Genomic DNA, 17,777 nt, shown 5'->3' on the forward strand with positions numbered 1-17,777 from the left:
CACTGCTGTCGTTTAGTTGCAAAGTAAACGGCTACTCGCACGGCTAAATCTGTTTCGGTGGCACTATGTATCTGAAAAACTCGAAGCTATGACTAAGGTAATGATGAATGAAGAGTGTCGACCATCCTTGTCTCAGATTTCACAAGAAGATCCTGAATAGGGGGTGGGGTGCGCACGGGGGAGGTGGATTTGGGGATGTTCTTTGTGTGTCCCGTATAAAAAAAATGTTTTAACCGCGACGGAGGAGAGACAGTCACGTGCTAGATCCAATCCCATGGTGTAACTAGTGAGACGTTTGTATATTGTGGTGAGAAAGAGGGAAAAGTGTTCCCAATTTTTTGAAGGGGGTTTCGAACACACGCTGAATTCAAAGAATTGAGAAACGCAGTCGGCTTCCAGGTAAGATTAACACACGTTTATCAAGCAACAAAACGGAGCGTTAATGTGTCCAGGCTGTTTTTCCATTTTACAAATGTTGTGCGCTTAGCTAGGTTAGTTGTATACATGGATCTCTTGAAGCAATTTTATTTTTCTCCAAATGTACTGCGTTTAACATGTGATATTGATAAGTAGCTAGCTAGTACATCGGCATATTGTTTGATTCGTGCTACTAGAGGTATCTCGCTAAATAGCAAGCTAACCAATGTACATTGTCTTGAATGGACAGTAGTTTGTTCCTTCATTGTGTGAAAGTGATGGAAGCAACTGAACGTGGATTTCATCACCTAGGGCAGGGGTACTCAACTCTTACCCTCCGAGGTCCGGAGCCCGCTGGTTTTCAGTTCTATCTGAATTGCACACGCCTGGTATACCAGGTCTAAATCAAATCGCTGAATTGTAGGGGGAACAATGTAACAACAAAAAATGCAATGGAACTGGCATCGAGGTCCAGAGTTGAGTTTGATCGAACCCAGGCGGTGTCCAATCAGAAACGCATATTTTGAACAAGGTGTAAAAAAAATGTTAATTGGGATAATCATCTAAAAAAAAACGGTCATAATACGTAAGAAATGTATTGGGGTTGTAACCCTTGTAGGATGGTCAAAATTAGGGAGACTAAATCAATGGAGGCAAGAAAAATGTGGTCGAAAAATCTGGAAAATCGCGTCGCCTAGTCTGGATACTCTGCGAGAATTAAGGCTACACACAGGTTTGACCTACCATTGAACTCGTTACCTTTCATATCAAATAAAACAATATGAGGTAAGATGGATATCGATTTTGAGACACGACAAATAATATTTTCATATTTTAGCAGGGTTGCCAATTTTTGGAGATATCTGAGGTTTTCTATCGCGATTGTCAATGCTGTCACCCCTAGCGGGGGTTTTAGGCACATGACAAGGGTGGAATAGAAATGTTTAAAATTCACAGGTCAGGTGTATTTAAGATTTATTTTAAAGTTGAATCAACACAACTCAACAACATGGTTTGAAGGTATGATATTTTTTGTGTGCATGAAATTTAGAGAATGGCAACTGGGGAAAATGAATTAGTTAGAAAATGCCAATATTAATCTCTCTAATTTAACTAGGCAAGTCAGTTAAGAACCAATTCGTATTTACAATGACAGGCTACCCCGGCCTAACCCGGACGACGCTGGGGCAATTGCGCGCTGCCTTATGGGACTCCCAATCACAGCCAGTTGTGATACAACCTGGAATCGAACCAGGGTCTGTAGTGAAGCCTCTAGCACTGAGGCACTCAGTGCCTTAGACCGTTGTGCCACGGAATGTTTTTTTTTATGAGACACCAATATGGAGTTAATGTGGGTGAACTATTCCTTTAAAATAGGACTGTTGGAAATTCCACCTAGAGGTACACCCCTTCAAATGAGTGGATTTGGTTATTTCAGCCACACCCCTGGCTGACAGGTGAATAAAATCGAGCACACAGCCATGCCACCTCCATAGTCAAACAGTGGCACGAGAATGGCCTTACTGAAGAGCTCAGTGATTTTCAACGTGGAACTGTTGAAGTGCTGTTATTGTGAAGTGGAAAGTCTAGGTGTTTGTTAGGAGCTTCATGAAATTGGTTTCCATGGCAGAGGAGCCGCACACAAGCCGAAGATCTTCATATGCAATGCCAAGTGTCGGCTGGAGTGGTGTAAAGCTCACCGCCATTGTACTTTGGAGCAGTGGAGACGTATTTTCTGGAGTGATGAATCGTGCTTCACCAAATGGCAGTTTGATGGACGAATCTGGGTTTAGTGCATGCCAAAAGAACACTACCTGCCCGAATACAACTGTAAAATTGAATGGGGGAAGAATAATGGTATATGAGGATGTTTTTCATGGTTCGGGCTAGGCAACTTTGTTCCAGTGAAGGGAAATCTTAATGCTACGATTCTGTGCTTCCAACTTTGTGGCAACAGTTTGGGGAAGGCACTTTCATGTTTCAGCATGACGATGCCCCTGTGCACAAAGCGAGCTCCAAGCATAAATGTTTTGTCAAGATCAAAGACCCTTATCTGTAGGGTGCTGAAACAAACTGCGGCTGAGCAGTTGTTGCTCCTAAACATTTCCACTTCACAATAATAGCACTAACAGTTGACCAGGGCAGCTCAAGCAGAGCAGAAATTTGACAAACTGACTTGTTGGAAAGGTAGCATCCTATGACGGTGCCACATTGAGTCACTGAGCTCTTCAGTAAGAGTGGTCTACTGCCACTGTTTGTCTATGGAGATCGCATGTATGTGTGCTCAATTTTATACAGCTGTCAGCAACGGGTGTGTCTGAAATAGCCAAATACACTCATTTGAAGGGGTGTGTGGGTGGAGTCATTAACTAGTTTTTCAACCATTCCACAAATGTCTTGTTCACAAGCTATAGTTTTGGCAAGTCGGTTAGGACATCTACTTTGTGCATGGCACAAGTAATTTTCCCAACAATTATTTACATTGAATTATAAGTGAAGTAATCTGTCTGTATCACAATTCCAGGGGTTCAGAAGTTTACATGACTGTGCCTTTAAACGGCTTGGAAAATTCCAGAAAATTAAGTCATGGCTTGAGAAGCTTCTGATAGGCGAATTTACATAATTTGTGTCAATTGGAGGTGTACCTGTGGATGTATTTCAAGGCCTACCTTCAAACTCCCTGCCTCTTTGCGTGACATCATGGGAAAATCAAAAGAAATCAGCCAAAACCTCAGAACATTGTAGACCTCCACAAGTCTGGTTCATCCTTGGGAGCTATTCCCAAATGCCTGAAGGTACCTCGATCATCTGTACAAACAATAATACGCAAGTATAAACACCATGGAAATCACAGCCATCTATATCCATAGTAAAACGAGCCCTATATCGACATAAACTGAAAGGCCGCTCAGCAAGGAAGAAGCCACTGCTCCAAAACCGCCATAAAAAAGCCAGACTACGGTTTGCAACTGCACATGGGGATGAAGATTTTAATTTTGGAGAAATGTCCTCTGGTCTGATGAAACAAAAATAGAACTGTTTAGCCATAATGACCATTGTTCTGTTTGGGGGGGGGGAAGGGGGAGGCTTGGAAGCCGAAGAATACCATCCCAACCGTGAAGCAAGAGGGTGGCAGCATCATGTTGTGGGGGTGCTTTGCTGCAGGAGGGACTGGTGCACTTCACAAAATGCATGGTATCATGAGGAAAGAATTATGTGGATATATTGAAGCAACATCTCAAGATATCAGTCGGGAAGTGAAAGCTTGGTCGCAAATGGGTCTTCCCAAATGGACAATGACCCCAAGCATACTTCAAAAGTTGTGGCAAAAATGGCTTAAGGACAATATAGTCAAGGTATTGGAGTGGCCATCACAAAGCCCTGACTTCAATCCTATAGAAAATTTGTGGGCAGAACTGAAAAAGTGTGTGCAAGCAAGGAGGCCTTACAAACCTGACTCAGTTACACCAGCTCTGTCAGGAGGAATGGGCCAAAATTCACCCAACTTATTGTGGGAAGCTTGTGGAAGGCTAACAGAAACGTTTGACCCAAGTTAAACAATTTAAAGGCAATGCTACCAAATACTAATTGAGTGTATGTAAACTTCTGACCCACTGGGAATGTGATGAAATTAATCACTCTACTATTATTCTGACATTTCACATTCTTAAAATAAAGTGGTGATCGTAACTGACTGAAAACAGGGGACTTTTACTAGGATTAAATTTGACTTAAAAACGGACTTTAAATGTATTTAAACTTCTGACTTCAACTGTGTGTGTGTATATCTATCTATCTGTGTATTGTCCCTACACTGGTCACCGAATCATCCCCAACTCTCAATCGGCTCATTCATCCCCCTCTCCCCTATAACAATTCAAGGTTGTTGCTGTAAATGAGAATGTGTTCTCAGTCAATTTACCTGGTAAAATGGCAGTAAATAAATACAACACTAGAATCAGTTGCACATTTGGGTTTACACTCTGTTTGAGCAAAATAATGTTGATAATACAGTTATCAGGTCACCCTCCCAAAACATCATGCTAAACGCGCCTTTTCAGTGTTACAGCCTAATTAACCTAGTGCTAAATTGCCAATGTCTAAACAAGGTGAATTTAATGTAGCTTATGGATCTGGGCTAATGAAAGTGGTGGATTCAATTCGACTTGGGTGGTGTACCTTATATACCAGGGTATTTGGAAATAGCCAAGTGGTGGTTTTTCAATACATTTTCATATTGTGTTCTAAATTTGACCTGTTACATTATTTTGTATTATGAAGTTTACCGTAGTTCCCCAGAGCAGTTCAGCAGGTCACATGTTTGTAAATAGCACAACGGGAGAAAGCAGGAGCAGGTGAGTCTAGCGGTGTATTGACAGGTGTCACGTTTTTTATTGTTGTTGGTTAAATGGTGATCGGGGACGTGCAACTATAGTTTCCGTTCACAGAAAATACATTAGTGCAACACATTCGGCAGAAATTGTATTTTTATCAGATGACGACAGAAGTGCAACGCTATTTGGCTGGCAGCCACACAAGTGAGCATACAATTAAAAAGCAATGTATTTTTGTTGCTGCAAAAACGATGCGTGGCCATCATACTTCATAGAAAGAATGTAGCAAGCTACATTTCCTAATGTTTTTCTTAAAGTTAATCTGGCATTTTCAGAGAAATGTATGTTGGCTACCCCGAGAAAAGCACGGGAGAAAAGTACATCAGAGAATCGTCGCAAATTCTCATCTGAGTTGGAGAAGTGCAACTGAAGCACAAAATTAGTCTGAAATTACAATGGAAGCATTTTAGATCGCAGTTTACAAAACACAGCAAGATATGTTGTCATACGTGAAAAATTGAAGAATTCTGCGTTAACACTACCCCTAAGTTTAACTTGCTAGTTATGTAAGTAAGTGGCTGAATTAATAAGGTGGGGCATCATATTGTGTTAGCTTTCTGCCATGTTTTCGAAGTCAACGCCCTTTGGATGAGTTATCTTTACAGCTGCCACTGCTATCTTTTGATTTCCTAGAGTATTATTTTATTTTTATTATTATTTATTTCTCTGTTTCCCTGTGTGCTCCTCCCCAATATTCTCCTCTCAGTTCTTGGCTAGTCTGCTTCTTCTCCATGCAGAGCAGGCAGGCCAGTTACCCTAGCGACTCTAGACTCCACACAGACACAGCTTTGTACATATGCTGCTCCAGAGCAGGTACTGTTCTTCCTTCAGACACGCATGTGTCTCAACTTTGTTCATTTGCACAATGTCTCTCGTTCACATTTGCTTGTAAACTCACCAAAAATTACATTCGGTAGCTGGATTACCTGTCTTTGTAATTCGTTAAATCATTTTAGGTCTTTAACATATTTTGATAGCAGGCCCAATGGAAATTTGCTATTACTTGTGCTACATTGGGTAGCATTCTGGTAGACTCCTAATTTCCCTTTTTTTGGGGGGACGCCCACTTGTGTACAAAGCCAATAAACCATAAATCCCGGCATGAGACAAGGACGATATGAACATCTGGATATCGCCCAACCCTATATTAAATCAGTAGTAGTATGTGACAGCCTATTATCACATGCTGTCATAAGGAAGCATTTTGGGACAGGTGTGAGCGCAAATTTACTTCTTGACGTTTGTTTACAAAACAGCTTTCAAGTTGCCATGCTGATATTTGAGTTCATAGTCTTTGATCGGCGCTTAGAATGAACGTGCCTGTCCAGTCTGCCGTGGCTGCAGTCCACTCTAATCATAAGGGGCATTTCTTTACGAACGCATCCAATCGCCTTGGTCCCGGTCCCTTATTAAACCAATCACAAGCTTCAATCTGCTGCGGTTCACGTTCCTGGGGCAGAAAGATCATGGATGTCCCGGGTGAAGCCGCCACGGTTACAATGTTTGATGTAAAATTTCAGGCACATATATGCTCTCATTTTTAAAAAGATTTGGAGGCACAGTTGAAAAGTTGACTCACTCAATATGCGTGAGTTGGCAGCACTGTTTTTGTATTCGCTGTTCATATTAATGCGAAGTTCCTTTTCTTTTTTGAAGTGTGACATGTCAACAGGGCATTGAGCGTACGCAAGCTTTATATTTTCAAAGCCTTTTACATTTAATTCAGCTCGTCTCGAGCTGCAGAAATTTACTTTGTGCCACTGGAGGCAGTGGTGTACCGCAGTTTTGCGGGGCCCTGCAAGGTCTGAGGTCTACAGTTTTTAAAGCTAATTTCCTGCAATTCTACACACATTGCCATATGGCAAAAAGACAAATGTGCAGTTTTATAGCTAATGTTGTGATATTTTACAAAATTTTCAATGAGGCTGAGAGAATTAAAAAAGTTAATATCCTGCTATTCTACAGATGTTTTACCTTGCCTTATGCCCTATTCATATCCTATCAGGGGGGTGGCTGGGCTACCTCCAGGGGAATCTTCTAAAGGTGCCACATACTAGGTTTGGTTTGCTCTACCTGGAATTAACAGGTTACGTCAATAGGCTGACCAAGTGAAAGCTCTGATCCCTTATGTCATGGAAAGAGCATGTGTTCCTAATGTTTTGTATACCATGTACACTTCCTCAAAAGTGTACATTTATCAATTAATTCTGAGAGAAATAAATACATCTATAATACATTAACTTTTTTTATTATTTTTTACATCTAAGATGTTTGGTGCAGTAAATTAGTCGTCTTGTTGAATGAAAACAATGTCCATAGTTCCCACTCCTACTAGGAGTAGTATTGTTGACCAATCACAGACGAAGGGGGTGTAGACTTCGGCTACCAAACTTCGACTAGCCTTTTTATTTTATTTTAAATTTGACCCCTTTTTCTCCCCAATTTCATGGTATCCAATTGTTTTTTAGTAGCTACTATCTTGTCTCATTGCAACAACTCCCGTACGGGCTCGGGAGAGACTAAGGTTGAAAGTCATGCGTCCTCCGATATACATCCCAACCAAGCCGCACTGCTTCTTAACACAGCGCGCATCCAACCCGGAAGCCAGCCGCACCAATGTGTCGGAGGAAACACCGTACACCTGGCAACCTTGGTTAGCGTGCTAATTAGTGTAGTTGATGACAATTCTCCCGGATCCGGGATGGGTAGTTCCAAGAGAAATGTGTCTAAAAAAATATTACGTAAAATATATTACGTAAAAATCATTATCTGAATACGGTGCGCAGAGCCCAAAACGGCCTGAAGAAATATCCACCATGTTACGCAGTCAACATCAGTCAGAAATAGCATTATGAATATTCACTTTTGATGATCTTCATCAGAATGCACTCCCAGGAATTCCAGTTCGACAAATGTTTGATTTGTTCCATGAAATCCATCATTTATGTCCAAATAGCTTCTTTTGTTAGGGCGTTTGGTACGTCGACTGAAAAGTTCAAAAAGTTATATTAAAGGACGTAGAAACTTGTCAAACTAAGTATAGAATCCAATCTTTATGATGTTTTTATTAATGTTCTAACCGGAGAATTCCAATGTCTGGAGAAAAGCAATGGAACGAGAGCTACCTCTCATGTGAAATGCGCGTGACTGAGATCGAGGCTGCTGCCAGACCTCTGACTCAATCCCCTCTCATACGGCCGTCTTCACAGTAGAAGCCTGAAACAACGTTCTAAAGATGGTTGACATCTAGTGGAAGCCTTAGGAAGTGCAAAATGACCCATATCCCACTGTGTATTCAATAGGGGCTCAGATTTCCCACTTCCTGTTTGGATTTTTTTCTCAGGGTTTTCCTGACATATGAGTTCTGTTATACTCACAGACATCATTCAAACAGTTTTAGAAACTTCAGAGCGTTTTCTATCCAATACTAATAACAATATGCATATATTAGCATCTTGGACTGAGGAGGCAGTTTACTCTGGGCACGCTATTTATCCAAAAGTGAAAATGCTGGTCCACATAAGTGGCTTCTATCGACTGAAATCTTTAAATTCTTGTTAATATAACTGCACTGTCCAATTTACAGTAGCCTTTACTGTGGAAAATACCATGCTACTGTTTGAGAAGGGCTCAAAACACACTTTTTATCACCGCGACAGGTTTGATAAATTTACCTCTGAAGGTGAAATGTGTACTTAAATCAGAGCAAGATTTCAGAACGTATCATCCCAATAGTCCCAGAGATGACATGAAGTGTCGCTTTGTTAGATAAAATCATTTTTCATATCCTAAAAAAGGTCCATATAGCATGCACGATTTTGATTTTGTATTTCCACATGTTCAATTTGCAATGAAAATAATCTGTGAAAATCTAACCCTAAATGTTGTTTCAACCAGTCAAATTACGTTTGTATTTATTCCTCAGAGGTCCTAGAACGTAACCAGACTTCACTATATCATTAGGAGTGTAGTATATCCTATGACACTAAATTTGGTCTGAGAGCGACGCCTTTATGGCGCGCCGATGACACGGGCGGTGTTCACTTGTTTTGACTGTTACTTTGTCAAATAAGCACCAATCGGGGTCAAACAAACAAAGCTAGCTAGATAGCCAATGAGCTTGGCTTTAGGGGAGTATGTGGAAACCTTGTATCTGTTGTGCAATTTTGCAAGCCTTTTCTTTTTGGACAAGAATATGGAGAGTTATGAAAACTTACAATATGGCTACTAATACTGGAAAAGCTAAATCAATGTCCAAGTATACAGATTTGACAATATCCTTGCAGAAAAATTTAATCTAAATGTACATTTTGGCAAATCGAGAAGGCCACCTGGGTGACTTCACACGAATTGTCATGTAGCTTGCTCATACTTCAAGTTATTAGTCTGAAACTTTGCACATGCACTGCTGCCCTCGTGATCACCATCGGTATTACAACCTTTCTGGTGCATTTCAAAGATGGTGGTAGAAAACAAATTACAAAAGAAACTGTTGTTTTTCTCCCTCGTATTTTCTTCTACCAGATCTATTGTGTCATTCTCTTACATTCAATTGACATTTCCACAAACTTAAATGTTTCTTTTCAAATGGTACCAAGAATATGCATATCCTTGCTTCAGGGCCTGAGCTACAGGCAGTTAGATTTGTGTTTGTCATTTTAGGTGAAAATTGGAAAGACGCTATCCCTAAGAAGTAAGCGCATCACAGGATGCAGTGGCCAATTCATTGAAAGCTTTGGTTTGCTTGAAAAGAGCGGGTACTACCCGTTTGTTAAAAATAATAATGCTAGAGGGAATTTCGAGGATTTTTTTTTACGAGTTGCTGAATCCCCCTATTCTTAACCACCAAGAATGGGCGGCTACAAATCAAAGACTGTAAACAAATATAAACAGCCTACCTATCAGTCTTGTAATTTCTTTGGCCTGGTCAGAATCAACTTGAAGGGAGAATCTGTTTTTTTATTTGTTTCAGTAATGGCATTCAATTTTTTAAGTTCCAAATTTAATAAGACTCGCTGTGATTATCAGAAACATCTCATCCATCCTCCAAACTGTCCAAACTATAAGCTTTCTCTCTGCCTGTCTGCAGACAGTGCGGCGAGGGTGTGTGTGGCAGGAGTAGCTGTCCGTGGCATTTTCGTTGCTGGGTTACGTTTTAATCCTCAGGAATTTTAAAAGGGAAAAGCTTGACTGAATGGAATGGCTAGCCAAAATAAACAAGGACCAGTTAATTAACACAATGAACACTGCTAGGGTTCCTTAACCCATCTGCAAATGAGACTGTGACAGAGAGACTGCCAGGGTAGAGGAGAACACTAATGCTAATACCCCACAAACTGCAAGTGCAATACATGGAAAATTGAGATGTATTCACCTGAATGAAAAAGTAGTAGATGGTGTGTCAGGTAAACATGTTTTGGTCTTTATGAGCAGTGTGGCGAAAGTCAAATAAGATTTTATTGGTCGCATACACATATTTAGCATATGTTATTACGGTTGTTGCAAAATGCTTGTGTTCCTAACTCCAGTGGAGTAATATCTAACAATACACATGCATCTAAAAAGTAAAATCTAATTTAGAAATATTAGATTTGAGCAATGTCAAGTGTATTTTATATATGTACACACACTGCAGTCGGAAAGTATTCAGACCCCTTGCCTTTTTCCACATTTGTTTACATTACAGCCTTTATTATAACATATTTTATTAAATCAATCTACACACAACAAAAATCTTGCTTTGAGAAATTCTTGCAAATGTATTGCTCAGTTTGGCTGAGTGGCCAACTCAAGCGAAAGTCTTGGTGGTTCAACACTTTTTCCTTTTAAGAATGATGGAGGCCACTGTGTTCCTGGGGACATTCAATGCTGCAGAAATGTTTTGGCACCCTTCCCCAAATCTGTGCCTCGACACAATCCTGTCCCTGAGCTCTACGGTCAATTCCTTTGACCTCATGGCTTGGTGTTTGCTCTGACATGCAATGTCAACTGTGGGACCTTATAAAGACAGGTGTGTGCCTTTCCAAATCATCCCAAATTGAATTTACCACAAATGGACTCCAGTCAAGTTGTACAGTTCTGGCCAAAAGTTGAAAATGACACATTCATTTTCACAAAGTTTGCTGCTTCAGTGTCTTTAGATATTTTTGTCAAATGTTACTATGGAATACTGAAGTATAATTACAAGCATTTCATAAGTGCCGAAGGCTTTTATTGACAATTACATGAAGGTGATGCAAAGAGTCAATATTTGCAGTGTTGACCCTTCTTTTTCAAGACCTCTGCAATCCACCCTGGCATGCTGTCAATTAACTTCGGGGCCACATCCTGACTGATGGCAGCCCATTCTTGCCTAATCAATGCTTGGACTTTGTCAGAATTTGTGTGGTTTTATTTACCCACCCTCTTCTTGAGGATTGATCACACGTTCTCAATGGGATTAAGGTCTGGGGAGTTTCCTGGCCGTGGACCCAAAATATCAATGTTTTGTTCCCTGAGCCACTTAGTTATCACTTTTGCCTTATGGCAAGGTGTTCCATCATGCTGGAAAAGGCTTTGGTCTTCACCAAACTGTTCCTGGATGGTTGGGAGAAGTTGCTCTCGGAGGATGTGTTGGTACCATTCTTTATTCATGGCTGTGTTCTCAGGCAAAATTGTGAGTGGGCCCTCTCCCTTGGCTGAGTAGCAACCCCACACATGAATGGTCTCAGAATGTTTTACTGTTGGCATTACACAGGACTGATGGTAGGGCTCACCTTGTCTTCTCCGGACAAGCTTTTTTCCGAATGCCCCAAACAATCGGAAAGGGTATTAAATCAGAGAAAATGACTTTTCCCCAGTCCTCAGCAGTCCAGCCCTGTACCTTTTTTGCAGAATATCATTCTGTCCCTGATGTTTTTCCTAGAGAAAAATGGCTTCTTTGCTGCCCTTCTTGACACCATCCTCAATCTTTGCCTCACTGTGCGTGCAGATGCACTCACACCTGCATGCTGCCATTCCTGAGCAAGCTCTGTACTGGTGGTGCCCCGATCCCGCAGCTGAATCAACTTTAGGAGACTGTCCTGGCGCTTTCTGGACTTTCTTGGGCGCCCTGAAGCCTTCACAACAATTGAACCGCTCTCCTTGATGATCTGATAAATGGTTGATTTAGGTGCAATCTTACTGGCAGCAATATCCTTTCCTGTGAAGCCCTTTTTGTGCAAAGTAATGATGACTGCACATGTTTCCTTGCAGGTAACCATGGTTGACAGAGGAAGAACAATTATTCCAAGCACCTTGGAATCCTTTTGAAGCTTCCAGTCTTTTATTCAAACTCAATCAGCATGACAGAGTGATCTCGAGCCTTGTCCTCGTCAACACTCACACCTGTGTAAACCAGAGCACCATTGACATGTCAGCTGGTCCTTTTGTGGCAGTGGAATTGTTTTGGGGGGATTCAGTTAATTTGCATGGCAAAGAGGGACTTTGCAATGAATTGCAATTCATCTGATCACTCTTCATAACATTCTGGAGTATATGCAAATTGCCATCATACTGAGGCAGCAGACTTGAGGGAGCAGCAAATATTTGTGTCATTCTCAAAACGTTTGGCCACGACTGTAGAAACATCAAGGTTGATCAATGGAAACAGGATACACCTGAGCTCAATTTTGCATCTCCATTTTAGAATAAGGCTGTAACGTAACAAAGTGTGGAAAAAGTCAAGGAGCCTGAATACTTTCCGCGTGCTCTGTACATGTCGCAATGATTTTGCTTTTGTCAAATAAACCTGGATCAATGGAAAACCTGCCTACTGTCATACCTTGTTCATAGACTGCTTACAGGGTAAGGAAATCAATTGTAATTTGGGTGAAGTATACCTTTTAACATTTTTCAAATACATACACCGAATATAAAAATAAATGCAACTATTTCAAAGATTTTACTGAGTTACAGATCATTTACAAATTCATTAGGCCCTAATCTATGGATTTCACATGGCTGTGCAGGGGTGCCTTGGAGGGTATAGGCTCACCCACTGGGGAGCCAAGCCCAGCCAGTCAGAATGAGTTTTTCCCAACAAAAGGGCTTTGTGGATGGATTATCTTGGCAAATGAAAAATGCTCACCTACAGGGATGTAAACAAATTTGGGCCCAAAATTTGAGCAAAATAAGCTTTTTGTGTGTATGAAACATTTCTGGAATGTTTTATTTCAGCACCTGAAATATGGGACCAAAACCTTAAATGTTGTGTTTATTTTTGTTCGGTGTAGATTCAATGGTTCTAAAGACGTTTCTAGGAAATGTACAGTGTTATACAGAGCCATGAGTGCATGGAACTCCAATCTTATATAGCGCAAGTGAACAGCAAACCTGGTTTAAATAAAAAATAATAAAGCAACACCTCACCTCTCCCTCATGTGACCTACTTGTGTGTATGTACAGACATTTATGTGTAACTGATTAATGCACACACAGTACATGTTAATGTATGTAAATGTTAATTAGCTCTGGCTAATGGGGATCCCAATAAATCAAACGATCAGCTCTGAAAAATTTCTGTGGTGAAAATATCTAATGGCATTGTTCTAAAAAAATATCAGAATTGGGCCGCGCTGCCTTTGATAACAAGGGAGTGAGCACTAAGTCTAGGTCCAAAAGGTTCTTTAAAAGCACACCCCCCCCCCCCCCAGCCATAAGACTGCTGAACAATTAACTTTGTTTTTACGTTGCTGTTACTCTTTTTTATTATCTATGCATAGTCACTTACCCCTACCTACGTGTACAAATTACCTTGACTAACCTGTACCCCCAAACACGGACTCTGTACCGGTACCCCCTGTATATAGCATATATATATAACATTATTTAGTAAATATGGTCTTAATTGCATTGTTGGTTAAGGGCTTGTAAGTAAGCACTACCGTCCCATTCCGCGCGTGACAATTTGATTTGTGTTTGTAGCCCTAGATGGCTTTGGAAGCTGGTACATGATTTAGTCTTACAGTTGTTTTAATGAGATAAGACATTCCAGTTGGGCCGAATGATATAGGCCTTATTGCATGAGATCCTTGCCCGAACATGTGCCTTCTCAAGAGGGAACTTCTGTTATCCACACTGAGCGGCCTTTGAGACACATTGTTAATGCCACCTGGTGGACATTACTGATATCTTGCTGATGGATCACCACATTTTTGTCCTCGTACATAGAAAGAGGCCTACACTGTCAAACAGAAAAAGGCTTGTTTGGTACATGCAGGTGTATAACACATCTACACACTTCAGTTTGTTGGTGTAGTAAATGTACCGCTCCCCTACAGGCAAAAGGTCTTATCTTCATATTATTTAGGCAGTTTCCATATTTTAATATTTGTGGGCACTGAATCAAATTTTTATCTTTGGCTCTCACACTGTTGCAAACTCTCGTACTGAGGAGGAACCCCTCATCATTCTTCAGCAATGAGCTGCATGCTTCTGGTAGTTGAGGCTGATGTCATTATAGAGCCTGGTTAGACATTTCTTGAAAAATCTAATATTTAAGTATTGATTCTAGATTACTGCCTCACTTTCAGGTGCTCCTATACAATAGTCTAATTTGCTAATTTTCCTCCCTCTTTCCCCCATATAGATCTGAAAGTCTCTCTCCCCCCACCCCAGAGGCACCATGAGCTGGAGTTTCCTGACGCGTCTCCTGGACGAGATCTCCAACCACTCCACCTTTGTGGGCAAGATCTGGCTCACACTGCTTATAGTCTTCCGCATTGTGTTGACTGCTGTGGGAGGCGAGTCCATCTACTACGATGAACAGAGCAAGTTTGTGTGCAATACCCACCAACCCGGTTGCGAGAATGTGTGCTACGACGCCTTTGCACCACTCTCGCACATCCGCTTCTGGGTGTTCCAGGTGATCATGATCACCACCCCCACTATTCTGTACCTGGGCTTCGCCATGCACAAAATCGCTCGCATGGACGACGATGAGTACAAGCCCCGCGGGAAGAGGATGCCGATGGTGAGCCTAGGGACCAACCGGAACTACGAGGAGGCAGAGGACAATGGCGAGGAGGACCCCATGATCTCCGAGGAGATCGAGTTGGAGAAGAAGGAGAAGCCTAGCAAGAAGCACGATGGACGCCGGCGCATCAAGCGCGACGGCCTCATGAAGGTGTACGTGTTCCAGCTGCTGTCGCGTGCTGCTTTCGAGGTCTCCTTTCTGTTCGGCCAGTACATTCTCTACGGCCTGGAGGTGTCTCCCTCGTACGTGTGCATGCGCTCGCCCTGCCCACACACAGTGGACTGCTTCGTGTCGCGTCCCACGGAGAAAACCATCTTCCTGTTCATTATGTATGTGGTGAGTGCCCTCTGTCTGCTTTTCACTGTGCTGGAGATCCTCCACCTGGGTTATAGCGGCATACGGGACTGTTTCTGCCGCCCTCGTCCTCGCCCCCCAACCCCCCACCAACTTGCCAGCCAGCATCCCTCACTATGTGGCCGCCAGGTGCCCACAGCTCCTCCAGGCTACAACACAGTGCTGAAGAAGGACCCAAAAGGTATGCGATTGGATTACAACCTGGGTGACTCGGGCCGTGAGTCGCTTGGGGATGAGGCGTCACAGCGGGAGCTGGAGAGGCTAAGGCGGCACCTAAAGCTGGCCCAGCAGCACCTGGACCTGGCCTACCAGAATGAGGACAACAGCAGCACTTCGAGGAGCAACAGCCCCGAGTCCAACGGGACGGCCGTGGAGCAGAACCGCCTCAACTTTGCCCAGGAGAAGCAAAGCAGCACCTGCGAGAAAGGTGAGTAGGCTGTGCCACGCATCACAAGAAGTACATCTTCAGTAGTAATTTGCATGGCATATCTATATTTACATTTTTATAGTGGATGGAATCAATGAATGGATGTTATGTAGACAATTTTACTCTATACTTCAAACTGATGTTTAACATTTTCCCCTTGCCTTCAGGTTTACGAGCATAACTTCGTCATTGGCCCACCTGGCCTTCTCAGGATCTGGGACAGTAGGGGTACCAGGGAGCATTGTGTGGGGACAGGTGTGTATGTGACTTGAGGAGGATGAATCCATCTTTCTTTCAGTGTTGAGGCCAGTGAACGTTCAAGGGAAACATGCCAAACTTAACGAGCAGCGCCTTCCTACCCAGCTATACTTGAGCACATCTGAAGATCCAAAGTGTCCACAAACTAGTTTTCAGAACATTCCTATTCGTCTCAGGGTAGCTGTGCTGTTTTTTGAGGGGGGATACTAGTGTTTCCTCTTGTTTGTAGTTTTTCCCTCTGCTGGAGTTTAGAGTTCAATCTGAAGTTTGCCTTCAACCTAAAACTGGAGTTTACATTTCAGCCATTCTAAGGTATGGGCAACCCAAGCGTGCTGCAAAACCATGTCAATGTGTAATTTTTGTGTGTGTGTTTTGTGGGGAATAGGGAACCACGGTGAGTCTGTGTTTGGGGATGTTAACTGGTATGGTAATAGTTGGTGTTAGAAGTGATATTATGGAGTGAATAACTGTCTTCCATGTGCAACAGCTTACAATGAGCAAATGGTTAACTATTTTGGGTCAACCACCAGAAACAACAGTTACATTTGAGTTGTAGCACAGCAATATGTAGTTTGCAGAAAGAGAACTAACCTACTTTCATTATGAACCTACCCCTTCCCATAAATCTGACTGTTGCCAAGTCTGGGAACTGGAAGCCTATTTTGGCACCTTTGTCCAAAGGATTTAAAAAAAACCTGGGTGATGCTTGAATTCATGTAAATTGTTATCTTGTCTGGTAATGTTAAACATGCTTTTTATACTGATTTCTTCCATTTTGTTAAGTGTAACATGGAAAGTGTTTGACCGACATTGCAAGATTAAACCTTTAAGGTCAGGATGGCCAAATTGTAACTATGAAGTTTACTGTTGTCTTTTTGGGATTTCTACATTAACTGAGGGACTCGACAGATTTGGAGTTATTTTCCATTATTGAGGACTATCCACGATTTGTGGGTAACAAATATATGCCATACACCAGTTGAACTCTGGGTCTTGTTCAGTAGGGCGCAATGTTTTGAAAGGGAAAATGTAATTAATCCTTCTTATAGGATAAGTTCCTGTAGTACCTCCCATCCTGTTTTGTGCCTACTGAACATGAACCAGAGACCCAAGATAAAAAAAATATTTAAAAAAAAAAATATATATATATATACAAACGACGCATTTACTCTGTCAAATAGCATTTTCAGAAAGTAATTCAAGACCCCCACAATTCAGGGTTATTTTTCTATATGGTTTTGTTCAGTGTTTTCTCCTGAAATTGGGACATGTAGATTTGTGGCTCTGTGTTACAACTATGCAATTCACAATGTATGCTCGGTTCAGTGTTCATTATTGAGGCATTGATGCAAGTAACATTCAAAAGCCTTCAAGCTGTTAATAATGAGCCCCATGCTGCAGTCTCTGACTGTTGTAAATGTTATCATTGTTATCTTTTTATGGTTGAAACGACCCAAAGCCTTGAATGTGATCTTATGATGCCATCAGTGCACACATTATATCAGCAGTGCCATTAAGTGTCAACTGTCATCCCAAACAATTTGTTTAAATACTTTTGTATGAATAGTATTTTTGTGCTCAATTTCTTAAATAAACTTTTCCTAATAAATCCATGTCTCCTGTGATGGAAAAATGTATTGTTTGTGCTTTTCCTTTAACACATTTCTGTGTTCATGCAAGCGACTGAATGAATCACCAGTATTTGGCAGTACGGCCAGAACCTGGTTTTGAGAAATGGATATCCGTTTCAAGGTTTCAGCTTAGAGAAGAAGCCTCGTGAGGTATTGGTCTGTCACATGCATGACCCAGTATTGGTCGGTCGCATGAATGAAGCAAACGTTTCGGGGATGTTGGCAAATTACACCTTATGAGGGTTTGATCCAGATTGTCTGAGCTTCCAGTATATCTGTCAAGTACTGTCCAAATAGTGCAG

At 41.7% G+C, this 17,777-nt stretch overlaps 1 protein-coding gene across 1 annotated transcript; it reads left to right on the top strand.

Annotated features, from left to right (window-relative positions):
• Positions 1-201: 201 nt before the first annotated feature.
• On the top strand, positions 202-17,453 carry LOC124042865 (gap junction gamma-1 protein-like). Its single transcript, XM_046361000.1, has 3 exons — positions 202-399; positions 14,419-15,586; positions 15,754-17,453. Exons 2-3 carry the CDS (start codon positions 14,455-14,457, stop codon positions 15,765-15,767), a joined length of 1,146 nt encoding a protein of 381 aa, XP_046216956.1. The 5' UTR covers positions 202-399; positions 14,419-14,454; the 3' UTR covers positions 15,768-17,453.
• Positions 17,454-17,777: the final 324 nt, after the last annotated feature.

This window comes from Oncorhynchus gorbuscha, linkage group LG09 (assembly GCF_021184085.1).
Source record: "Oncorhynchus gorbuscha isolate QuinsamMale2020 ecotype Even-year linkage group LG09, OgorEven_v1.0, whole genome shotgun sequence".
Classification (NCBI taxonomy): domain Eukaryota; kingdom Metazoa; phylum Chordata; class Actinopteri; order Salmoniformes; family Salmonidae; genus Oncorhynchus; species Oncorhynchus gorbuscha.